This window comes from Entelurus aequoreus, linkage group LG22 (genome assembly GCF_033978785.1).
Source record: "Entelurus aequoreus isolate RoL-2023_Sb linkage group LG22, RoL_Eaeq_v1.1, whole genome shotgun sequence".
Lineage (NCBI taxonomy): Eukaryota > Metazoa > Chordata > Actinopteri > Syngnathiformes > Syngnathidae > Entelurus > Entelurus aequoreus.
In genome coordinates this window covers 39,841,680-39,868,547 of record NC_084752.1, presented here as the reverse complement: position 1 = coordinate 39,868,547, position 26,868 = coordinate 39,841,680, and the positions used below count along the sequence as shown (strand labels likewise).

The 26,868-nt window shown below is 37.6% G+C and overlaps 1 protein-coding gene across 1 annotated transcript; it reads left to right on the top strand.

Annotated features, from left to right (window-relative positions):
• LOC133639692 (dnaJ homolog subfamily A member 1-like) lies at positions 1-21,947 on the top strand. Its single transcript, XM_062033219.1, has 9 exons — positions 1-144; positions 2,220-2,371; positions 5,156-5,345; positions 7,049-7,153; positions 9,186-9,413; positions 9,480-9,594; positions 20,637-20,752; positions 20,818-20,918; positions 21,004-21,947. The coding sequence occupies exons 2-9, from the start codon at positions 2,240-2,242 to the stop codon at positions 21,235-21,237; spliced, it is 1,221 nt and encodes a 406-aa protein (XP_061889203.1). The 5' UTR covers positions 1-144; positions 2,220-2,239; the 3' UTR covers positions 21,238-21,947.
• The last annotated feature ends 4,921 nt before the right edge of the window (positions 21,948-26,868 follow it).

The following is a 26,868-nucleotide window of genomic DNA, read 5'->3' as shown; positions in this document are numbered from 1 at the left end:
TCGCATGTTGATGACGTCAACGTTGGTCCTTAAATCGCATGTTGATGACGTCAATGCAGCGCTATGCCCATGTCTGGGGGAACATTCTGGAATTTTGACCGGCGCTCGTCCTTTTAGCCGTTTAAAATTGTTTCTTCTGTTAAGGTTGGTGCCTATTGTTATAATCGTACGTGTTTTGTGAATGTGTGTGTCTTAATTCAGTCGGTGGAAAACACCTTGATAATGTTAGCACTGTAGCTTGGCTAGCGTGTTAGCTGTAACCGTGCAGGGCCGTACAGACGAGTCACTGTTATCACTCTTATTATTATATCTACATACTCTTAATAATATGTCTACATTCTATTAGATATGAGTTGAAAAAAATCATTTTTGGCCGTCGCCTGAAGTGTATATGCGTTTATGGGATTCTCCAAATAAATGAGTAACGGTGTGCGAGTAGAAGTATTTCATTGCACGTAAAATCGTACATTGTTTATTTTGGACGTATACTTTAAATGCTCGTTATTAGCTATGATAAATGTCAATGTTCAATCATGTCAATTATTTTAGAGGCACTAAAAGTGTTTGGCAAGTTGTTGCATCAAATGGTGTGGGTTTCAGTTTCATTTCCGTGTCATCACAATCTTTTTTCTTTTAAAAAAAAATATTTGTATTGATTGTTTACCAAAAATAACACCAGCCAAAACATACATAAATATATATAACATATATACATATAAATATATACAAATAAAAACAAAACAACCCCCCCCACCCCACACACACACTCACACACACATTCACACATCCATTGAGAGAAGCTTACATGAACTAGAGAAAATCCAAAATGAAAAAAAAGTAAAATAAAAATAGCAAATAATAATAATAACAACTAGGGCTGGACGATATGGCCTTTTTTAATATCTCGATATATATATGGATACTTTGCCTTAGCCTTGAATGAACACTTGATGCATATAATCACAGCAGTATGATGATTCTATGTGTCTACATTCAAACATTCTTCTTCATACTGCATTAATATATGCTACTTTTAAACTTTCATGCAGAGAGGGAAATCACAACTAAGTCAATTTAGCAAAAGTGTATTTATGAAACAGTTATTAAGCAGTGGCACAAACATTCATGTCATTTCCAAAACAGAAAGTGCAAGATTGTCAGAGACATTTTAAAACAAGCTATTAGTGCACTTTTGTGTATGATGTCACTAAGATGACTTATCAAAACAACACTAAATTAAAATGCACTTTTTGTACAGAACGCCACTACAATAGTTTAAAAACATGATGTCACACAAGATATTTCAATAAGTGTCAAATAAAAATGAGCTGCAAATAATAGGAAATCAAATAGTGTTTGTCCTTCACTATGTGGTAGGTTCCTGCGGACGTTATCTCCTTTTGTTGTCGACTCTTTTTTTTCATACGGTGTTGATCCGGAAATGTTTGCCTCGGCATTTTGATGGTGTGGGCGTGTGGCACCGCACGGAGATGTTGACATGCGGAGTAAGCACTCTTCATTCTCTAGCAGGTGACTTCTCAAATGATGCTACATATTAGCAGTAATGCTACTTTTTGAGTGGATTGTCCGCTGTATCGCAGTCTCTCTATATGTATAAGTGAAGTGAATTATGTTTACATAGCGCTCTTCTCTAGTGACTCGAAGCGCTTTTACATGGTGAAACCCAATATCTAAGTTACATTTAAACCAGTGTGGGTGGCATTGGGAGCAGGTGGGTAAAGTGTCTTGCCCAAGGACACAACAGCAGTGACTACGATGGCGGAAACGGGGATCAAACCTGGAACCCTCAAGTTGCTGGCACGGCCACTCTATCAACCAAGCTATACCGAGAGAAGCTTACATGAACTAGAGAAACTCCAAAATGAAAAGAAACTAAGATAATAACAAACAAAAATAGCTAATAATAATAACAATAATTCATACATTAACCATCTGACCAAACCAGTCTATTGACTTTTGCAGTCAAGATATTTCATCACAGGGCCCCTGGAGTCCTCCCGTTTTCTTTGAGTGGATTGTCCGCTGTATCGCAGTTTCTCCATATGTATAACTGAAACAAGTTCATGCAGCCAATTTTGAAAGTATGGAGGAGTTGGAGGTCATCACAATCTTCAACAAGAAAAAAATGCTGATTAAAATCACCATTCCATTGGAATTGAATTACGACATATGTTTCCTCTACCTCTGCTTCTTCTAAGGTTATCATCTCAAGGTAAACATGGTGAAGGAAACGGCTTTCTATGACATATTGGGTGTGAAAGCCAACGCCACTCCGGACGAACTCAAAAGGGCTTATCGCAAACTCGCTCTCAAATATCATCCTGACAAAAATCCTGCGGAAGGAGAGAAGGTAAGAAGTGGACTGCTGTTTTGTGCCGTGTATTCTGTGTGGTAGGGCTGGCCGATATGGCTGAAAACTTCATCGCAATATATTTTATTGGTATTTTTATAACCCATCTAAAATGAGGATCAAAAGACAAAAAATTAAATATACATTTTTATTTAAAAAATGTAATCCTCCTCTGATTGTCATCCCCTCAACCATTTAAGGCAGAAAAGGAAATGTCAACACCATCCATCCATCCATTTTCTACCGCTTGTCCCTTTTGGGGTCGCAGGGGGTGCTGGAGCCCAGGGCCGGCCCGTGGCATAGGCCGTACAGGCAAATGCTAAGGGCGCCGTCCATCAGGGGGCGCCACGCCAGTGCCACAAATGTTGGAGGAAAAAAATAAAAAAGTTGGTACTATTATTTCTAAATACATAAAATAATCCCACGTTAATTAAAATGCAAAGTAAAGCCTATTTAATAGAAATATTATTTGTTACAACATTACGCCCCCTCCCCCCGCACGGTGCGCCCCCTCCCTTCCCGTATCATGACTCTTACCACATCAAAAAATCAACACAAGATGTCAAAACGGCCAAAACTGTCAGGTGCCCAGGGAAGAAAAAATAGAAAAGAAGAGGAGGAGAAACGAGAAAAAGACAGAGGTAGCAGGTAGGTAACGTTAGCCTACATAAAATTATTTGTCTGTTACAGAATGTGATAGTAACCTGGCTTTTTAGCATTAAGCTAATGTTACATGATTCGGCAATTCCTAATCAATAAATAGCTAGTTCTGTTTTAACGTCGGGTTAATATTGTGGAGGGGGCTAAATTGTTATGGAAAATAATAATGTAACGTTAGGTAATTACAGTACTCCCTGGTGTACAGTAATCTGTAAGTCATTCTAGTTAATGCAATATTAAAAAGCACAAATAGAGAACTCTGTAGGATCCCCTTTTTTTGTAATATAGGTGTTAAAGTCATACTGGTTTGATATCTTGTTTTGTGCAGTGCCTTATTTATATTGTATTTTTAATTTATTTAATGCAACTTGTTGACACGTTTTATTTTGTGTTTATGTATGTAAAAAATATTGTATTTCATATATTCACTTTTTATTTTTTGTATTCATTTATTTATCCATAGTTTTTTTTATCTTGTTAATAATTCTGATTGTTAATTTGCTTTCTTTAAGTAAAAAAAAGGTCAAAGACAAAGCTATTCGGTTTCTTGTGAGTATATACACTTCACTGCCGATGTGAGAGGGCGCCACCTAAAATCTTGCCTCGGGCGCCAGATTGGTTAGGGCCGGGCCTGCCGGAGCCTATCTCAGCTGCATTTAGGCGGAAGTCGGGGTACACCCTGGACAAGTCGCCACCTCATCACATGGCCAACACAGATAGACAACATTCACACACTAGGACCATTTAGTGTTGCCAATCAATGTCAACACAACCATGAAAAACGCTCAAACTATGTCAACAAAATCACATTGAACACTTGGCAATACCCTCTTAAAATGAAGGTGCAAAATAAAGGAATACGTATGAGATGCATAGTAAATTGTAAAAATGTAAACATTGTCTGCAGGTTTAGTTCCAGGAAGTTTTAGCTGTGCTCTAAAGGGTGAGTTGGTGTGGTATTAGCGGTTTTAGTGGGGACGAGCGCCTTGCATCATTTACAGGCCATATTGGTCGGACTACAGTGTTTCCCACACATTCATTTATTTGTGGCGGCCCGCCACGAAAGAATTACGTCCGCCACAAATAAAATTTAAAAAAAAAAAATTATTATTATTTTTTTTGTCCTGTCCAGCTTCTCAGGTAAATCATATACTTGATGTAGATGCCCATATAGGCTGTTCAGATTTACTTTACCAAAGAGAAGTGTAGGATACTTCTCTTGTTGCCTTATTTGTGTTTGACCACTACTGTTTTCTGTTTATTTGTTACTGACTGTGGCAGGACACCTCTGCCTCTGTTTCACTTTATGTTGCTGGTAAATAATATGCTTGTAGTAGTAGGCTAAAGTTAAATTATTTAGTATGCACTAATTAAAGGGGCAGAGCTTTAAGAGGCATTTTAGCTTTTATATTTTATAAGATATATTTTTTGTAAGAACCACAATTAATAAATATATTTCAGTGAATAACGTATTGTTCAAATCTGTATATAAATATGTACATAAAGTGTTGTAATTATATTGTAAAATGGATGGATGGATGGACGTTTAAAACAAAACTGTTATTATTAATTAGTAAGTATACATTTTTGGAGCCTTTTTAGAGAAAATCATATCATTGTAGTAAATTATGCAAATTGCTCGATGATGTCATGGTGACCACGCCCATAGCCACGCCCCCACCGCCACAGGTATCTTGGCAGTTTATGGGAAACACTGGACTACAGTCGGTCTTTTGAAAAATCCATAAAACTGACATACTCTCAGGTGACGTTTCCTGTCTTATCCACCATTTCTTTGCTCTCTGCAGCACTCATTTGTAGTTTCTCTTCTCACGCCATGTAAAGAATCAACCGTGATACGACAAGATGGCGCAACCAAACGTGATACCGTTAGTTGATTGGCTGATGGCGTGCCTTTTTGTTCATGCAACCAACGTTGCTTTGCGACTTCTGGTTTCTTCCGACAAAGAAAGGGGGAAAAAAATAATAGGATGCATTTTTAGTTAACATTGATTACGTGTCGATGGCGATACAGATTGGTGTCGTTTTATCAGCCAGCCCTGCTGTGTGCCTCTGTATTTACTGCATGTCTCATGCCGTTTGTGTTTGACATACCCTTTGTAGTTCAAGCAAATCTCACAGGCGTACGAAGTCTTGTCAGATGCTAAGAAAAGAGACATTTATGACCGTGGAGGAGAAAAGGCCATAAAAGAAGGAGGTGGTGGCGGCGGAGGAGGAGGAAGCTTTGCATCGCCAATGGACATCTTTGACTTGTTTTTTGGAGGCGGGAGTCGGATGCACCGAGAAAGAAAAGGTACAGACACATGCCCTGCAAAAAGTCAGTGTTCAAAAACAAAAAAAACAAATACAAAAACGAGGGGTATTTTATTTGAACTAAGCAAAATGATCTGCCAATAGAACAAGAAAATTTGGCTTGTCAAGAATTTCCAAAACAAGTAAAATTAGCTAACCTCAATGAACCCAAAAATAGCTTAAAATAAGTATATTCTCACTAATAACACATGCAATTTTCTTGGTAGAAAAAAAAAAGAGACCTTTTTGCTCAATATGTTGAAAAACATTCTTAAATGAAGTAAATGCTAGTGCCATTATCTTGACATAATGATATGCGCTGAAACCAGCAAACTTATACTAAAAACTAGAGATGTCCGATAAATGCTTTAAAATGTAATATCGGAAATTATCGGTATCGTTTTTTTTTTTAATCGGTATCGTTTTTTGTTGTTTTTTTTTTGTATTTTTTTTAATTAAATCAACATAAAAACACAAGATACACTTACAATTAGTGCACCAACCCAAAAATCCTCCCTTCCCCATTCACACTCATTCACACAAAAGGGTTGTTTCTTTCTGTTATTAATATTCTGCTTCCTACATTATATATCAATATATATCAATACAGTCTGCAAGGGATACAGTCCGTAAGCACACATGATTGTGCGTGCTGCTGCTCCACTAATAATACTAACCTTTAACACTTCATTTTACTCATTTTCATTCATTACTAGTTTCTATGGAACTGTTTTTATATTGTTTTACTTTCTATCGGTTGATATCGGTATCGGTTGATATCAGAATCGGTAATTAAAGAGTTGGACAATATCGGATATCGGCAAAAAGCCATTATCGGACATCACTACTAAAAACTAATTTATTGTTCTTAATGGAAAGGCAAGCGCTTGTTACTCTCGGGGTCTCCTAGCCGCTCAGGCAAATCCTATTGTCTAAAAATGCATTTTTCCATGGATAACATGACATCATCGCGCCGAGTGCGTGCTCTTTCAGTCAATTAGTGCGCATATATACAGCCCGGCCCCCGGCCAAAATGTTTTTAATTGTAATTTTGAGGAATTTATCTAAATGTGCATGAACTATTTCTGTTCAAAATTGTTTGAAATGTTAAATGTTTAAATATTAACTGTCAGTTTACTGTACTGTGCCAACTGTACTACTATATGAGTACCTCTTTTCTATTGTTTCATTGAAAATAAAACAGCAAAGTCAATTTGGCTGTCATCTGTTTTAATTATGAGACACAAATGTGTCAATCGTGATTTTTTATTTCATGCTTGAAATAAAAAATGATGACTTTAAAAAAGTAGTTTTATACTTGTGAGTGTTGATGACACAGCTTTGCAACATTTGATATTCTAGTTTCAAGCATGTTTTACTCAATATAGCTCATCAAATCTCAGCAACAAGCTGTAATATCTTACTGACATCATTTAGGAGCAAAACACTTAAAACAAGTAAAACACTCTAACATAAAATCTGTTTAGTGGTAAGAATTATCTTATTAGAATAAAATAAGCAAATATCACCCTTATTTGAGATATTGCATCTTACTTAGATTTCACTTTTTGCAGTGTACCACGTACATGTTGTTTTGTCTTTACTTTTGAACTGTGGATCAGTACTCATGCAATGTCATTACCTGCTGAAGAATAAAATATATACATATATATATCAGTTGATGATTTCTTTCTCCCACTACAGGGAAGAACATCGTGCACCAGATTTCAGTGACGCTTGATGATCTTTACAATGGCGCCACCAGGAAGTTGTCTGTTCAGAAGAATACCATTTGTGAGAGATGTGAAGGTACATTCTAGCCTATGATTAACACGTGCTTTGAGTTTCTCTAGTAATAATAATTCATTGTATTTATAATGCACTTTATAGTTTTAACAAATCTCAAAGTGCAACAATGGGTATTAAAAACAAGTATAAAAACAGGAAGAAGAGCCATAAAATATTAAAAACAACTTAATAGTGCTTAGGAGGGGAATGTGCTGTTAAAAAGAGAGTTTTAAAGGATTCCACTGTCTGTGGGGTTTTGTTGTGGTTTGGGAGAATGTTCCAGGGGCGGGGTGGAGATGAGCAGAGGGCAGGGTCCCCCCCTCGTGCAAAGCTTGGTTCTGGGTGTGAGGCAGTTTGATTTGCTGGACCAGGGGCGTCTGGGGCTGGTTTAAGGGGTTCAAAGTTCTTTCAGATGGGATGGGGCGTTTCCCCCACCCACAGAAAGCACGCCTCTTCTTTTCCACCGGAGCGCTCCAATAAAACACACTCAGATCTTCAGTTTCTAGCCGATACTACATAAAAATAACGTAAAATAACGCAGTAACGCATCATGCAGTAACGGTAACTGAGTTACTGTATATAAAAAAATAACGCGTTAGATTGCTAGTTACCGCCGAAACTAACGGTGTTACAGTAACGCGTTACTTAGTAACGGGTTAGTCCCAACACTGTTTGTTACTGACTGTGGCAGGACACCTCTGCCTCTGTTTCACTTTATGTTGCTGGTAAATAATATGATGAGCAGATGGCAGGGTCCCCCCTCGTGCAAAGCTTGGTTCTGGGTGTGAGGCAGTTTGATTTGCTGGACCAGGGGTGTCTGGAGCTGGTTTAAGGGGTTCAAAGTTCTTTCAGATGGGATGGGGCGTTGCCATGGATGCACTGGTGGGTAAGGAGGGAGATTTTAATATTGGATTCTGTCTTGTATGGGGAGCCAGTGAAGACCAAGCCGAGGATTGCCTGATAGGATGTTATAGCCCAGAGGGATCCAAAGTGCGGCCCGCAGCACAATTGTTAGCATTCTAACATTAGCATGCTGGCTTTTTTTTGATAATTTTGCAGGGACACGCCTCACCTTCAAATATTTTGGTACTTGATGAATGATACCTTTTTAGTATGCCAGCTTTTTTTTAGTTAATAATTGACATGATTGAACATTTTGATGCAAGCTAATGTTGGCAGGCTAGCCTAAAAAAAATTCAGGTACACAACTCAAAGTAATATATTTCGATAATTGACGCATGTCACAATTAGCATTTATGGATATAAACCTCAGTGTCATATTTTGGTACTTCACAAATTTTAACTGTAAACATTCTATTGTTAGCATCATATTGTTACTCTGCCAGCTTTTTTAACTCAATTTGCGCATCTTTTTTTGTAATTTGATGCTATCTGGCTAGCATGCTAACTGTTAGCATTTCAGTTTTGGCTGTTTAGCATTCATACAAAAATTCTACTGAAATTGCATTTTCTAGTTCTTTTAAAAAAAAAATCTGTATATTGTACTGATTTTGAAGGTGAAAACTATCAACATGGCCCCTTCATACTTTGATTTTATCCGTCTGTGGCCCCTCAGAGGAAACAGGGGTGGCAGTTAAACCAACCCCTACCTGTAAGAAAAAAACTATAAGTATAACCCATTTAAAACAGCTAGTATTTTCCCATGCAGTGTGTCTTCTCGTGACCTCCTTGCTTTTATCTTATGTCCGCTAGTAAACTTTGTTTTGTTCTAAGGGCTCTTGTTTGTCGGCTCACAGAGCAGTTTTGGCCAGTTCCTTTTGAAGAAGCAGCAGCGCTCCTTTCTGGGCGAGAGGGGCTGGTTTTGCTCTACATAAGCTGACTCTTTTTGTTTGGGTTTAGACCTCGCTTGCTGATGCTACTGTCGCATTGAAAGAGCTGGTCTCCTGAAGCTTTAGTAAAACGTGGTATTGTACCATTCTGTCTCTGGGGTCCTTTTTACTCAACATATGTCATCCAAAAGAATTTGGGTTTTATTCCCTGAGCGGAAGACTGGTCACACGCAACCACAGCTTATTTCATGGTGTGTTGTCAGGTCGCGGCAGTCGTAAAGGGGCCGCCCAGATGTGCATGACGTGCCACGGTACGGGCATGCAGGTGCGCGTGCACCAACTCTTGCTAGGTATGGTCCAGCAGGTGTCCACAGTGTGTCACAGCTGCCAGGGCCAAGGGCAGCGAATCAGCCAGAAGGACCGCTGCAAAGCCTGCGCGGGTCGGAAGATCCTGAGACAGAAGAAGATCCTGGAGGTGCACATTGACAAGGGTGAGAAGCCCACGCTTGGCCAGGAAAAGGTGGACACCAACTCAAGCCTCAATGTGATGTGCACAGGAATGAAAGATGGGCAGAAGATACTGTTCCAGGGGGAGGGAGACCAGGAGCCAGGACTTGAGCCAGGTGACATCATCATTGTCCTGGACCAGCAGGAACATCCACAATTCACCAGGTAATGGTTTCTCTTCTCACTCAGGTATTTTGTTTTCAATGGTCCAGTGTATTTGTCCTCACAGCCAACTGCTGCCCAACATGGAATACAATACAATAACATGCTTTTTTATTGTTGCTATGTCAAGTAAGTTTAAAGGCCTACTGAAAGCCACTACTACCGACCACGCAGTCTGATAGTTTATATATCAATGATGAAATCTTAACATTATAACACATGCCAATACGGCCGGGTTAACTTATAAAGTGACATTTTAAATTTGCCGCTAAACTTCCGGTTCGAAACGCCTCTGAGGATGACGTATGCGCGTGACGTAGCCCGGGGAACACGGGTATGCCTTCCACATTGAAGCCAATACGAAAAAGCTCTGTTTTCATTTCATAATTCCACAGTATTCTGGACATCTGTGTTCGTGAATCTGTTGCAATCATGTTCATTGCATTATGGAGAAAGAAGCTGAGCAAGCAAAGAAGAAAGTTGTCGGTGCGAAATGGACGTATTTTTCGAACGTAGTCAGCAACAACAGTACACAGCCGGCGCTTCTTTGTTTACATTCCCGAAAGATGCAGTCAAGATGGAAGAACTCGGATAACAGAGACTCTAACCAGGAGGACTTTTGACTTCGATACACAGACGCCTGTAGATAACTGGGACAACACAGACTCTTACCAGGATTACTTTGATTTGGATGACAAAGACGCAGACGTGCTACTGTGAGTATGCAGCTTTGGCTTCTAAACATTTGATCGCTTGACCGTATGTGCGCAACTTTTTTTTGCGTATGTACGTAACTTTTTTAAAATATATAAGCTTTATGAACCTTGGGTTAGGTCAGGGGTGGGCAATTAATTTTCACCGGGGGCCGCATAAGCAACCCGAGCACTGCTGGAGGGCCACACGACAATATTTCAATTACATTTTGCTCAATATTATTTTTGATATACCATAAGATAAATAATAATGATGATAATAATTAATAATAATAATAATAATAATAATTTCATTTAACCTAACTTAACTTTATACAAAAGCAGATTGCTTTTTAAGGTCACTTTATCCTGCATTATCCAACATTTTTCCCCATCAGATTTGGACAACCATCTGTTGTTAAAAATAGTTTTTAATCATATCTATTCTATATTGTTTTTTATATTGGTTTTATATGTAATTGTTTTTTTCTTTTTATTCAGTCATTGGTGGAGCTAAGGATAATATTTGAATATTGTTTGTAATATTGTTGTGCAGCACTTTGGAAACATTTTGTTGTTTAAATGTGCTATATAAATGAAGTGGATTGGATTGTCACACCCGCCAGCGTGTCCCAACACGCATTTACCTCTGTGAACAAGTCATTACCTGTGGTTGTCTCTTTAATTGACTGCATCAGAGCTCTCATCCAAAGTTAGCGAAAAACAGTCCATGTCTCCGGGCATTATCAGCGCAACAAAGTCCAATAAGCACTCCTTAATAAACTCTCCGTCAGAAAACGCCTTACTTTTTCTGGCGCTTTTGTGAGAAATGACGAAACTTGTCCTGACGGCTGCATCTCTGGGGGTGTGAAATATGGCACAAAGTCCTTGTTGGGTTTGCAGTTTTACCATCAACGCATCAGCCTCCCTTGCGCGCGCTTCATCAGACACATCCCGGTATTTTCCCTCGTGTTTCTTCGTGTAGTGGCGATTAAAATGATATTTAAACACAGCAACCTGTGTACCACACATTAAGCACACGGCTTTACCATTAATTTATGTAAAGAAATACTTGGCAGTCCATCTCTTGTTGGAAACACGCCATTCCTCATCAACTTTTCTTTTTTTAGCGTCTCATCACTTGTCTCTATGCACCTTCCCTCATCAGGTTCCCTCCGGACATACGGCATAAATAACACATTTCAAAATAAAAGCAGCACAGTTGTATTGCGCGCACGACATAGATGTTTTTTAAACTTTATTTTGTAATTTGTAATTGCGCCGTTCAATTCACTCACAATCGCACACGCGCATACGTCCACACGGAAGTAATACAAATAACGCTTTTCAAAACAAAAGCAGCACTGTTGTATTGCACACTCGACATAGATACCTTTTTAAATTTATTTTGTAATTTATGATTGGCCTCACGCGGGCCGGACAGGGATGCGCAAAGGGCCGGATGCGGCCCGCGGGCCGTACAATGCCCAGGTCTGGGTTAGGTGAACGGTCTTTTGGGCTGAGTGATTGTGTGTGTTGATCAGGTGTTTGAATTGTATTGGCGTGTTCTATGGAGCTAGGAGCTAGCAGAGGAGCTAGGAGCTAGCATAACAAACACGCAGGTGTTTTTATGCAGGATTAATTTGTGGCATATTAAATATAAGCCTGGTTGTGTTGTGGCTAATAGAGTATATATATGTCTTGTGTTTATTTACTGTTGTAGTCATTCCCAGCCGAATATCAGGTCACCCCCGCCTCTCACAGCATCTTCCCTATCTGAATAGCTTCAACTCCCCACTAGTCCTTCACTTGCACTTTACTCATCCACAAATCTTTCATCCTCGCTCAAATTAATGGGGAAATTGTCGCTTTCTCGGTCCGAATCTCTCTCACTTCATGCGGCCATCATTGTAAACAATAGGGAACTTTGCGTATATGTTCAACTGACTACGTCACGCTACTTCCGGTAGGGGCAAGCCTTTTTTTTATCAGATACCAAAAGTTGCAATCTTTATCGTCGTTGTTCTATACTAAATCCTTTCAGCAAAAATATGGCAATATCGCGAAATGATCAAGTATGACACATAGAATAGATCTGCTATCCCCGTTTAAATAAAAAAAATTCATTTCAGTAGGCCTTTAAAAGCCACTCTGATGAACTTTTTACACCACGGGTGTCCATTACATGGATGGCGAGATAGCGGTCGATGGCAGAGGGTGTGTCAGTCGATGGCGGAGGGTGGGTCAGTCGATGTCGGAGGGTGTGTCAGTCGATGTCGGAGGGTGTGTCAGTCGATGGCGGAGGGTGTGTCAGTCGATGTCGGAGGGTGTGTCAGTCGATGTCGGAGGGTGTGTCAGTCGATGTCGGAGGGTGTGTCAGTCGATGTCGGAGGGTGTGTCAGTCGATGGCGGAGGGTGTGTCAGTCGATGTCGGAGGGTGTGTCAGTCGATGTCGGAGGGTGTGTCAGTCGATGTCGGAGGGTGTGTCAGTGGATGGCGGAGGGTGTGTCAGTGGATGGCGGAGGGTGTGTCAGTGGATGGCGGAGGGTGTGTCAGTGGATGGCGGAGGGTGTGTCTGTGGATGGCGGAGGGTGTGTCGGTGGATGGCGGAGGGTGTGTCAGTGGATGGCGGAGGGTGTGTCAGTGGATGGCGGAGGGTGTGTCTGTGGATGGCGGAGGGTGTCAGTGGATGTCGGAGGGTGTGTCAGTCAATAGTGGAGGGTGTGTCAGTGGATGGCGGAGGGTGTCAGTGGATGTCGGAGGGTGTGTCAGTCAATAGTGGAGGGTGTGTCAGTCAATGGTGGAGGGTGTGTCAGTGGATGGCGGAGGGTGTGTCAGTCAATTGCCAGCCAGGCTAAAAAAAAAATAGACCTAAAAATGATGGATCATCAATCTTCACCAAGACGTGACTTTGGTCACTTGATTGACATTAACAGCACCCGAGGGTCTTGTGAGATGACGCTGGCTGCTGCCAGATCATTATTAAGAAAAAATGACCGACAGGAAGGCCAGAAACACTTTTTATTTCAACAGACTCTCGCGCCGTACCTGCCGTCAAATCTCTTAAGACCGACCGCACAATTCCTGTCTTCACAATAAAAGTATTCTCGCGCCGTACCTGCCGTCAAAACTCTTACGACCGACCGCACAGTTCCTGTCTTCACAATAAAAGCATCCTGCCTTCGCTAACAAAATAAGAGTCTCTGAAAGCTAGCGTGCACAAGCCAGCAAGCTAGGGAGTTTGCCGCCAATGTATTTCTTGTAAAGTGCATAAAAAGGAGTATGGAAGCACTTTCATGTGGTATTGGACAGAAAGGAGGACTTCATTGTAAAATGTGGAGGTTATCATCACTACTGTCTGATTCCTATCAATGCAAGTCATCACAATCATACCAACTTATATTCTTGTCTTCATGAAAGAAAGGAATGTTAAACATGCTTGTATTATCATGAAACATGTTTAACTTGTTAACCTCTTTTTCATCAATATACAGTATATGATATACATGAATGAGGTAGATCCCCTCTACTTGGTCCATTGAAAAGTGTGGCCACCTCTGATCTACAACATAGAATAGAATAATAAAAGTGCAAGAAAGACAACAGATTGCAGGTTCTTGCTAGAGCTCCACCAAACCAATAATCGGCACCAATATTTTTTGGCATTTCGAGGTATCAGCTTTTCTTTTCTTTTCTTTTTACAGCTGCAACAAAAATACATCAGCAGATTCAATATATACACATGGTACTAGTATTTAGTACTTAAAAATAATTATTAGGGATGTCCGATAATGGCTTTTTTGCCGATATTCCGATATTGTCCAACTCTTAATTACCGATACCGATATCAACCGATACGATATATACAGTCGTGGAATTAACACATTATTATGCCTAGTTTGGACAACCAGGTATGGTGAAGATAATGTCCTTTTTAAAAAAAATAATTCAATAAGATAAATAAATTAAAAACATTTTCTTGAATAAAAAAGAAAGTAAAACAATATAAAAACAGTTACATAGAAACTAGTAGGGATGATACTCGAAACCGGTTTTCCCGGTTGTTCGATAAGAAAAGAACCGAGTCCTCGGACTCGAATCCCTTTTTGAGAACCGGTACCCGTTACCGAGACCACTATAGTAAAGAAAAAGAGTTGGTTCTTTATTCGAATCCCTCGGAACGAATCCCGTCCCGACCAGAAATGCTCCGTGTGACATCACAAGAAATGGCGTCACGTAGCTCAGTCATTAGGCGCAGATAGCGAAAGCAGGAAAAAAATGGACGGGAAAAAGCGCTCCAAGGTGTAATAAAGTTCAAAACAAAAGGTATAATCCAATGAATAACTTTACTGAGAGATTTGAGCAGACTACAAACACATGACCAACACTTTTACCACCAACCGGAAATATAGCAACCAGGCTAGCAACGCACCTCCTTTACGGCAGCTGTCGCAACGTTCTTAAAACAACCGCAGCACATACATATATATACAACACTGCAGCACATACATATATATACAACACCGCAGCACATACATATATATACAACACTGCAGCACATACATATATATACAACACTGCAGCACATACATATATATACAACACTGCAGCACATACATATATATACAACACTGCAGCACATACATATATATACAACACTGCAGCACATACATATATATACAACACCGCAGCACATACATATATATACAACATATCTCCCTTTTTTAACTTTTGTTTTTCTTTCCTTGTAAACGTTACAAAATCACACTGTATATGTGTTGTCTGTCTAATTATAAATAATGCAGACGAGGCGTGTTGGCTGACTTCTTGACGTTTACTTTCACGGGTGACGAAATGCAACAACACTTTTCAGGGCTACCGTGCATGCTCGTAACTCCCGTTGCATGCTGGGTAGTGTAGTTGTTATATTCCCTAGCTCATAACATCTTTCCCCCTATAAAGAAATGATGTTAACTCAATAAAGTGTATTTCTTTTTTTAGCTTTAACTTTTCATTTTTTAGCATTGTAACCACATTTGCAAACAACTTTTCTCTTCATAGAATGTTCTTTCAATAAAGAAATAAAGTGCAAAAATGTCAAAGCATCATAACAAACAGTTATGTCAAATAGCAGCAGAAGTGCACTTTTTGGAGAGCTGTATTATTTCCAGTTTTGTGCCCAAGGGACTGATTTTATTTAACACTATATTATTATTTATACACCTATAGTGATCACAGAGACAGCTTGTTTTTGTGTTACTGTATATATTTGTTTTTCTGAAAAATCCCACTTAATATACTTTGGGTAACAACATTCAATATTTATTTATTTTATTTTTTTAGGGGGGCAACAGTCAATATTTATTTATTTTTTAGATTAAATTGTTTTCTTATATAATAAAAGTGAGCTTTTGTTAAACCAAATATTGTGTGTTTTTTTCCATATACAACAACCTATCTGGACTCCATAAGAGAATCGATAAGGAATCGGTTCGATAAGAGGATTCGATAATAGACTCGAACTCGATAATTTCTTATCAAACATCATCCCTAGAAACTAGTAATGAATGAAAATGAGTAAAATGAAGTGTTAAAGGTTAGTACTATTAGTGGAGCAGCAGCACGCACAATCATGTGTGCTTACGGACTGTATCCCTTGCAGACTATTGATATATATTGATATATAATGTAGGAAGCAGAATATTAATAACAGAAAGAAACAACCCTTTTGTGTGAATGAGTGTAAATGGGGGAGGGAGGTTTTTTGGCTTGGTGCACTAATTGTAAGTGTATTTTCAGTTTTTTTTATGTTGATTTGATTAAAAAAACAAAAAACGATACCGATTTAAAAAAAAACAAAAAACGATCCCGATATTTTCCGATATTACATTTTAAAGCATTTATCGGCCGATAATATCGGCGGGCCGATATTATCGGACATCTCTAATAATTATTGAAGTAGTAGTACCGTATTTTTCGGACTATAAGTGGCATTTTTTTTCATAGTTTGGCCGGGGGTGCGACTTATACTCAGGAGCGACTTATGTGTGAAATGATGAACACATTAGCGTAAAATATCAAATAATGTTATTGATGTCATTCACGTAAGAGACTAGACGTATAAGATTTCATGGGATTTAGCGATTAGGAGTGACAGATTGTTTGGTAAACGTATAGCATGTTCTATATGTTATAGTTATTTGAATGACTCTTACCATAATATGTTACGTTAACATGCCAGTTGGTTATTTATGCCTCATATAACGTACACTTATTCAGCCTGTTGTTCACTATTCTTTAGACATTTTAAATTGCCTTTCAAATGTCTATTCTTGCTGTTGAAATACATTTCCCCAAAAAATGCGATTTATACTTCAGTGCGACTGATATGTTTTTTCCTTTTTTATTATGCATTTTCGGCCGGTGCGACTTATACTCCGAAAAATATGGTAGTTATATTTAGGCATAGCAACTATAAAATAACACAATGTGATCTCTTGTCCTTTCTTTACGTTTAGTTCTGCTCTCAAACACTACTAATATAGTAGAGAATAAACTCAATTGCATCACAGAAAGTTTCTTAATCAAATGTTCAAACGAACATTTACAAAGTGATCTCTGCAGACACAAGCGGCCCGATTGTATTCCACAAGATGATGAAAGTAATATTTTTAAGAGCCATTTCCTTCGACGCACCTTTGTTTTTTCCCTGACTTTATTACCTTTTTACGAACAACTTGTTTTGGGACTCTATGAAAGCTCTTTCCTATTTCTCTATTTGAAGGATTGGAACAGCCAAGAACAGAACAGCAATACAGCATTTTCTGCTCAAACTCTACACTCACTCTCACTTCTTTTAATGCTACGCTCAAACTGCTTGACCGGCGTGTCAGTTAAGCCGCCAAGAAGAAAACGTGACATCATATGCAGCCCGGCAACTAAATCCATAAACTAGATTATCATAATAATCCCCTCAATTCCCCCCAAAAATGGATGAAGTGGCCGGAATATAAAGACAATATAACATACATCCATAAACGTGGATGCATATGCAAAAGTGCAATATATTTATCTGTACACTAATCTATTTATTTATATCTGCATCTTATTGCTTTTTTATCCTGCACTACCATGAGCTAATGCAAAGACATTTCGTTCTTATCTGTACTGTAAAGTTCAAACTTGAATGACAATAAAACATTTAAAAAAAGGAAGTCTAGTCTAGATGGTGAGGTATTGTGATGTAGAGGAATTTCATATTTTCCCAGAAGATTTTCTATATTTTGAAATACAAATGTTGACACTCCTTTGAGACGCACGTAATAAAAGTGTTTGTAAAATCCCGTGATGTTTTTTGCTGCTCAATTAAGCACAAAATTTGCGCCGCATAAAACGTGATGTCGCTACTGGTCCCACGTTTCCAGAAAACAAATGTTAAAAAAGCAAAATAAATCCAAGTCCAGCTGCTTACAGACGTACAGTATATTAGTCAACTTTTATTGCAAATGAATATTGGTTGATTGGCTTCCTTGACTACTAATGATCGGTATCGACCCCGAAAAAGAAGATACTGGTCGATCTCTAGTTGTTGCACATTAATAACATATCGCAGAATAATGATAATCCTATGATACAGTATGAGGAGTAAATATTTGGACAATGAGAGTAAAGATACTGCACAGTATTTCTACAGAGAAAATTCAGGCCACCAGCTAGGGTTGCACAGGGGTGGAAAGTTTAGGGTAAATTTCCGGAAATTTACCACGGGAAGTTTGGAAATATTGACCATTTTTTGATTATTCAAAGGTGGACACCATCCATGAGAATGAATGGGAATATATGGGAATTAATGGGAATGAATGGGAATATACGGGAATTAATGGGAATATACGGGAATTAATGGGAATATATGCAAATGAATGGGAATGAATGGGAATATATGAGAATGAATGGGAATATATGAGAATTAATGGGAATATATGCAAATGAATGGGAATATATGAGAATGAATGGGAATATACGGGAATTAATGGGAATATATGCAAATGAATGGGAATATATGAGAATGAATGGGAATATATGGGAATTAATGGGAATATATGAGAATAAATGGGAATATATGGGAATGAATGGGAATATATGAGAATGAATGGGAATATATGAGAATGAATGGGAATATTTGGGAATGAATGGGAATATATGAGAATGAATGGGAATATACGGGAATTAATGGGAATATATGCAAATGAATGGGAATATATGAGAATGAATGGGAATATATGAGAATGAATGGGAATATATGAGAATGAATGGGAATATATGGGAATGAATGGGAATATACGGGAATTAATGGGAATATATGCGAATTAATGGGAATATATGAGAATGAATGGGAATATACGGGGATTAATGGAAATATATGCAAATGAATGGGAATATATGAGAATGAATGGGAATATATGGGAATGAATGGGAATATATGAGAATAAATGGGAATATATGGGAATGAATGGGAATATATGAGAATGAATGGGAATATATGAGAATGAATGGGAATATTTGGGAATATATGGGAATGAATGGGAATATATGAGAATGAATGGGAATATACGGGAATTAATGGGAACATACGGGAATTAATGGGAATATATGCAAATGAATGGGAATATATGAGAATGAATGGGAATATATGGGAATATATAAGAATGAATGGGAATATATGAGAATGAATGGGAATATATGAGAATGAATGGGAATATTTGGGAATATATGGGAATGAATGGGAATATATGGGAATTAATGGGAATATATGGGAATGAATGGGAATATACAGGAATAAAAATGGGAATATATGCGAATGAATGGGAATATATGGAATGAATGTGAATATGTGGAATGAATGGGAATATATTGAATGAATGGGAATATATGGAATAAATGTGAATATATGGAATGAATGGGAATATATGGAATGAATGGGAATATATGGGAATGAATGGGAATATATGGAATGAATGGGAATATATGGAATGAATGGGAATATATGGGAATGAATGGGAATATACAGGAATAAAAATGGGAATATATGGAATGAATGGGAATATATGGGAATGAATGGGAATATATGGGAATGAATGGGAATATATGGAATGAATGGGAATATATGGAATGAATGGGAATATATGGAATGAATGGGAATATATGTGAATGAATGGTGAATGACAGTAATGATATATTATTGGGCACTTGTCTATATGCTGCTGCATCTTTGTGGCATACCTGACGTAGCTCTTTGCACACTATTTGCAAATGTACACCACCTTTCTGCCTGCATTGGTTGGGGTGAAATGTCTCCACACATCATACGTGGCATTATTCTCTTTGTATGTATTTATTCTTGTAAAAGACTAATGCAATGCCACACACAGATATAAATAGTCAGCTAAATACAATTTTGATGACATGTTTTGAATAGGTTAAAATCCAATCTACACTTTGTTAGAATATATAAGAAATTGGACCAAGCTATATTTCTAACAAAGACAAATCATTATTTCTTCTAGATTTTCCAGAACAAAAATTTTAAAAGAAATTCAAAAGACTTTGAAATAAGATTTAAATTTGATTCTACAGATTTTCTAGAGTTGCCAGAATATTTTTTTTTAATTTTAATCATAATAAGTTTGAAGAAATATTTCACAAATATTCTTCGTTGAAAAAACAGAAGCTAAAATGAAGAATTAAATTAAAATGTATTTATTATTCTTTACAATAAAACAAATAAATTTACTTGAACATTGATTTAAATTGTCAGGAAAGAAGAGGAAGGAATTTAAAAGGTAAAAAGGTATATGTGTTTAAAAATCCTAAAATCATTTTTAAGGTTGTATTTTTTCTCTAAAATTGTCTTTCTGAAAGTTATAAGAAGCAAAGTAAAAAAAATTAATGAATTTATTTAAACAAGTGAAGACCAAGTCTTTAAAATATTTTCTTGGATTTTCAAATTCTATTTGAGTTTTGTCTCACTTAGAATTAAAAATGTCGGGCAAAGCGAGACCAGCTTGCTAGTAAATAAATACAATTTAAAAAATAGAGGCAGCTCACTGGTAAGTGCTGCTATTTGAGCTATTTTTAGAACAGGCCAGCGGGCTACTCATCTGGTCCTTACGGGCGTCCTGGTGCCCGCGGGCATCGCGTTGGTGACCCCTGCTGTAACGTATGTCTGCTCTTAGTGGGACTGTGCCGAAAATGTACTTTTCAGTTCTTATGCGTCTTGTGCATGTTAAGAATTGACAACAAATCATCTTGAATCTAATTAAATGTGGGAACGTCCTCTACGGCTGTGGTCTCCAGGAGAGGAGAGGACTTGACCATGTCCATGGAGTTACAGCTGGTAGAAGCCCTGTGCGGTTTCCAGAAGCCCGTCCAGACACTTGACAAGCGCACCCTCCTCATCACCTCCCATCCAGGTGAGTCCGGCGACTCTCTGAACCTCTTTTAAGGTAACAAACGCGAGAAACCTTCTCCTCCACAGGGGAACTGATCAAACCAGGCGACACCAAGTGCGTCTGCAACGAGGGGATGCCAATGCACCGCCGGCCCTTCGAGAAAGGCAAACTTATAATTCACTTTTCTGTAAGCGACGCCTCTTTACACGTGTGCTGGAATTTTGAAAAGATCGCACGGCGTTTGTAGAAATCCTCCCTTCTTTTTCCTGTAGGTGGTGTTCCCAAAAGCCAACTTCCTCCCAAAGAACAAGCTGAAGGAGCTGGAGCGCTACCTCCCGGTCAAGGAGGACGCGGAGCAGCCGGAGAGCATGGATGACGACCTGTACATCTACGCCGACCTGGAGGACTGTGACGTGGAGAACCGCAAGCGGCAGCGGCATCAACACTACTACGTGGACGAGGACGACTACGCCAGCAGCGGAGGTGTTCAGTGCCAGACGTCCTAAACCACCACACCATTCATGTTACAAAAAAGCCCAACCCTTCATCTTCTTAAATGAAGCGCCTTTTTTTTTTTTTTTGCACTTTTTTTGTTTTGTTTTGGTTTTACATTTGTCAGCTGTCCAGCTCAACCACAAAGTTGTCCATGGTCATTGTTTTTTTCCCCCAAAGGCGGTGGCCAGTGGACTTTTTGTTGTGGCTGCAAAGACACTGTGGCAAAATGTGGTCGTCTTACGTGTCTGGACAAGGCAGCAGCATTCAAATACCAGAATGGAAGAACTCTTTTGTAGTGTTTCTAAATCCCTTGCAGTTCAACGTGTGTGTCAAGGTGTGAACGCCAACTTGATTTTATTACATTTTATGCCATTTTACCCTTTTTAAAAGGGCTGTTTTCTAAACAGTACCCGATCTTAACACGATGACCTACAAAGGTACATTTAAAAAAAAACAAAACTAATTTATAAGAGTGTTGATTTTGGTTAACGTGCAATGTGAGTTGCCATCAGTGTGTTAAAAATGTCTGCTGTTGAAGGTGTGAGTGACACCTCAAACATTATAGTCACCTTTTAAAAACAGCAGCATTTTATTTACCTTAGGGACCAACATGTGGGTTTTAATCATGGAGGTAAAGGCCTAAAAGTTATGTGAACTGACTGACTTGGTAGGTGGGGGGCTGCAGGGTGCACACCTCATACCTCAATAAAGTGATTGTCTTAAGACACTTTGTTGTGGGGTTTCTTTTTCATTTGGATGTTTTTTCATCTGTTCTCCATCCTTTCAAAGAAAACACATTTTGTTTTCATTCATCCTTTAAGGCAGTGGTTCTTAACCTGGCTTCCATGGAACCCTAGGGGTTAGTTAGGTGAGTCGGCCTCAGGGGTTCAAAACACACCCGACTCATCGTGTAAATACAAACTTCTCCCTATCGGCGTATTACGGATACGGCAACAGCTGACTGGTTTGTGGGTATGTCATTTGTTGTGAGTTTATGCACTGTGTTGCTTTTGTTCTTTGAACATTAACGAGAGTGTTGCGTTCAAATGTCTATTAAGTACATCAATAGTAAGGATGGTGCGTTCAAGTGTTTACCAAGTAAAACATTAACGAGAGTGTTGCGTTCAAATGTCTATTAAGCACATCAATAGTAAGAATGTTGTGTTCAAGTGTTTACCAAGTAAAACATAAACGAGAGTGTTGCGTTCAAATGTCTACTAAGTACATCAATAATAAGGATGGTGTGTTCAAGTGTTTACCAAGTAAAATAATAGTGTTGCATTCAAATGTCTACCAAGTGCATTAAAAGTAAGAATGTTGTGTTCAAGTGTTTACCAAGTAAAACATAAACGAGAGTGTTGCGTTCAAATGTCTACTAAGTAGATCAATAGTAAGAATGTTGCGTTCAAGTGTTTACCAAGTAAAACATAAACAGGAGTGTTGCGTTCAAATGTCTATTAAGTACATCAATAGTAAGGATGGTGCGTTCAAGTGTTTACCAAGTAAAACATAAACGAGAGTGTTGCGTTCAAATGTCTACTAAGTACATCAATAGTAAAGATGGTGTGTTCAAGTGTTTACCAAGTAAAACATAAACGAGAGTGTTGCGTTCAAATGTCTACTAAGTAGATCAATAGTAAGGATGTTGTGTTCAAGTGTTTACCAAGTAAAATATAAACGAGAGTGTTGCGTTCAAATGTCTACTAAGTGCATTAAAAGTAAGAATGTTGTGTTCAAGTGTTTACCAAGTAAAACATAAACGAGAGTGTTGCGTTCAAATGTCTACTAAGTAGATCAATAGTAAGGATGGTGTGTTAGTGTTTACCAAGTAAAATAATAGTGTTGCGTTCAAATGTCTACCAAGTGCATTAAAAGTAAGAATGTTGTGTTCAAGTGTTTACCAAGTAAAACATAAACGAGAGTGTTGCGTTCAAATGTCTACTAAGTACATCAATAGTAAGGATGTTGTGTTCAAGTGTTTACCAAGTAAAATATAAACGAGAGTGTTGCGTTCAAATGTCTACTAAGTACATCAATAGTAAGGATGTTGCGTTCAAGTGTTTACCAAGTAAAACATAAACAGGAGTGTTGCGTTCAAATGTCTACTAAGTACATCAATAGTAAGAATGTTGTGTTCAAGTGTTTACCAAGTAAAACATAAACAGGAGTGTTGCGTTCAAATGTCTACTAAGTACATCAATAGTAAGAATGTTGTGTTCAAGTGTTTACCAAGTAAAACATAAACGAGAGTGTTGCGTTCAAATGTCTACTAAGTACATCAATAGTAAGGATGTTGTGTTCAAGTGTTTACCAAGTAAAATAATAGTGTTGCATTCAAATGTCTACCAAGTGCATTAAAAGTAAGAATGTTGTGTTCAAGTGTTTACCAAGTAAAACATAAACGAGAGTGTTGCGTTCAAATGTCTATTAAGTACATCAATAGTAAGGATGGTGTGTTCAAGTGTTTACCAAGTAAAACATAAACGAGAGTGTTGCGTTCAAATGTCTACTAAGTAGATCAATAGTAAGAATGGTGTGTTCAAGTGTTTACCAAGTAAAACGTTAACGAGAGTGTTGCGTTCAAATGTCTACTAAGTACATCAATAGTAAGGATGGTGTGTTCAAGTGTTTACCAAGTAAAATAATAGTGTTGCATTCAAATGTCTACTAAGTGCATTAAAAGTAAGAATGTTGTGTTCAAGTGTTTACCAAGTAAAACATAAACGAGAGTGTTGCATTCAAATGTCTACTAAGTACATTAAAAGTACGAATGTTGTATTCAAGTGTTTACCAAGTAAAACATAAACGAGAGTGTTGCGTTCAAATGTCTACTACGTAGATCAATAGTAAGAATGTTGCGTTCAAGTGTTTACCAAGTAAAACGTTAACGAGAGTGTTGCGTTCAAATGTCTACTAAGTACATCAATAGTAAGGATGGTGTGTTCAAGTGTTTACCAAGTAAAATAATAGTGTTGCATTCAAATGTCTACTAAGTGCATTAAAAGTAAGAATGTTGTGTTCAAGTGTTTACCAAGTAAAACATAAACGAGAGTGTTGCGTTCAAATGTCTACTAAGTAGATCAATAGTAAGAATGTTGCGTTCAAGTGTTTACCAAGTAAAATAATAGTGGGAGTGTTGCGTTCAAATGTCTACTAAGTACATCAATAGTAAGGATGGTGTGTTCAAGTGTTTACCAAGTAAAATAATAGTGTTGCATTCAAATGTCTACTAAGTACATTAAAAGTACGAATGTTGTATTCAAGTGTTTACCAAGTAAAACATAAACAAGAGTGTTGCGTTCAAATGTCTACTAAGTAGATCAATAATAAGAATGTTGCGTTCAAGTGTTTACCAAGTAAAACATTAACGAGAGTGTTGCGTTCAAATGTCTACTAAGTACATCAATAGTAAGGATGGTGTGTTCAAGTGTTTACCAAGTAAAATAATAGTGTTGCATTCAAATGTCTACTAAGTGCATTAAAAGTAAGAATGTTGTGTTCAAGTGTTTACCAAGTAAAACATAAACGAGAGTGTTGCGTTCAAATGTCTACTAAGTGCATTAAAAGTAAGAATGTTGTATTCAAGTGTTTACCAAGTAAATTAATAGTGGGAGTGTTGCGTTCAAATGTCTACTAAGTACATCAATAGTAAGGATGTTGTGTTCAAGTGTTTACCAAGTAAAATAATAGTGTTGCATTCAAATGTCTACTAAGTGCATTAAAAGTAAGAATGTTGTGTTCAAGTGTTTACCAAGTAAAACATAAACGAGAGTGTTGCGTTCAAATGTCTACTAAGTGCATTAAAAGTAAGAATGTTGTGTTCAAGTGTTTACCAAGTAAAACATAAACGAGAGTGTTGCGTTCAAATGTCTACTAAGTAGATCAATAGTAAGAATGTTGCGTTCAAGTGTTTACCAAGTAAAATAATAGTGGGAGTGTTGCGTTCAAATGTCTACTAAGTACATCAATAGTAACAATGTTGTGTTCAAGTGTTTACCAAGTAAATTAATAGTGGGAGCGTTGCGTTCAAATGTCTACTAAGTACATCAACTGTAAGGATGGTGTGTTCAAATGTTTACCAAGTAAAATAATAGTGTTGCATTCAAATGTCTACTAAGTACATCAATAGTAAGGATGGTGTGTTCAAGTGTTTACCAAGTAAACTAATAGTGTTGCATTCACATTAAAAGTAAGAATGTTGTGTTCAAATGTTTACCAAGTAAAACATAAACGAGAGTGTTGCGTTCAAATGTCTACTAAGTAGATCAATAGTAAGAATGTTGTGTTCAAGTGTTTTCCATGTAAAATAATAGTGGGAGTGTTGCGTTCAAATGTCTATTAAGTACATCAAGAGTAAGGATGTTGCGTTCAAGTGTTTACCAAGTAAAACATAAACGAGAGATGTGATGTTCATGCACGGTTCATTTTATGCACCAGTAATAAAACATGGTAACACTTTAGTATGGGGAACATATATTCACCATTAATTAGTTGCTTATTAACATGCTAATTAGTAACAAAATCGCTTTTAACTAGTCATTATTAAGTACTTATTAATCCCTTATTCGGCATGGCCACCCTAACCCTCTAACCCTCACCCTAACAAATAACTCTAAATTAAGTCTTTGTTACTTAGAATATGTTCCCCATACTAAAGTGTTACCAAAACATATAACTTTGTCGTGAATTTGAAAAAAAAAAAGTTTTTATTTATTTTTGACTAAAGAAGGGTTCGGTGAATGCGCATATGAAACTGCTGGGGTTCGGTACCTCCAACAATTTTAAGAACCACTGCTTTAAGGGCTGAAGTGTAGCTTTTGGCGACACCAAGTGACGGAGTTGTATATCACAACCAATTTTAATCAACCCTCGAATCTGCTGGCTTTTATTCGATGATTCCCCCTTGGTGGTTATCTGTGATAGTGTACGTACAGAGCTTTTTTTTAAATACATAGTCGACTTCTATTGGGGGTTTTTAGTGAATATTTTCACGATTGGACAATTGTTTGTTTGAATGTTATTTTGAAACAAAAAAGCGTTGTTTTTGAGTGTCGAAGAGTCTAGAAATAAAAAAATATATTTTATTTTTATTTCATCTAACACAAATGAAAACGAATAATTTGTTTCATATTCCAACACCGGAACCGGAAGCTGATGTTTAAAGACAAGCGCAGCGGAAATAAACCGTGTGCCGTTGTTTTCTGCGTTTATATATAAACATATTAATCTATAATCATCTGGTCTGCAATTAACTTTTTGTGTGTTCTGTTTAGTATTCAGCATGCGATTTTTTAGTTTAAAAAAAAATTGTTTTTACATTGTAGTTTGAATCAAAAGTTGGAGGGAGTAATACAACTTTATGTCCATCCAGCCATCCATTTCTACCGCTTATGTCTTTTAGGTCAATTTCATATTCATGAATCCAGAATGTTAGCACGCAAACCAAATGTGTTTTTATTTTATTCTGAATTTAAACATTTATATAACTCACTAATTACAAAAGAAAACAAAAGGGTCATGATAATCTCCCACATTCTAAAAACAAATAATTATAAAAACGATCACCATCAAAGAAAATATAATCGTATAGCCTGATACTTTTATTTGCCTGTATTTTATTTTAGTGCTGTACCTTGCAGTTG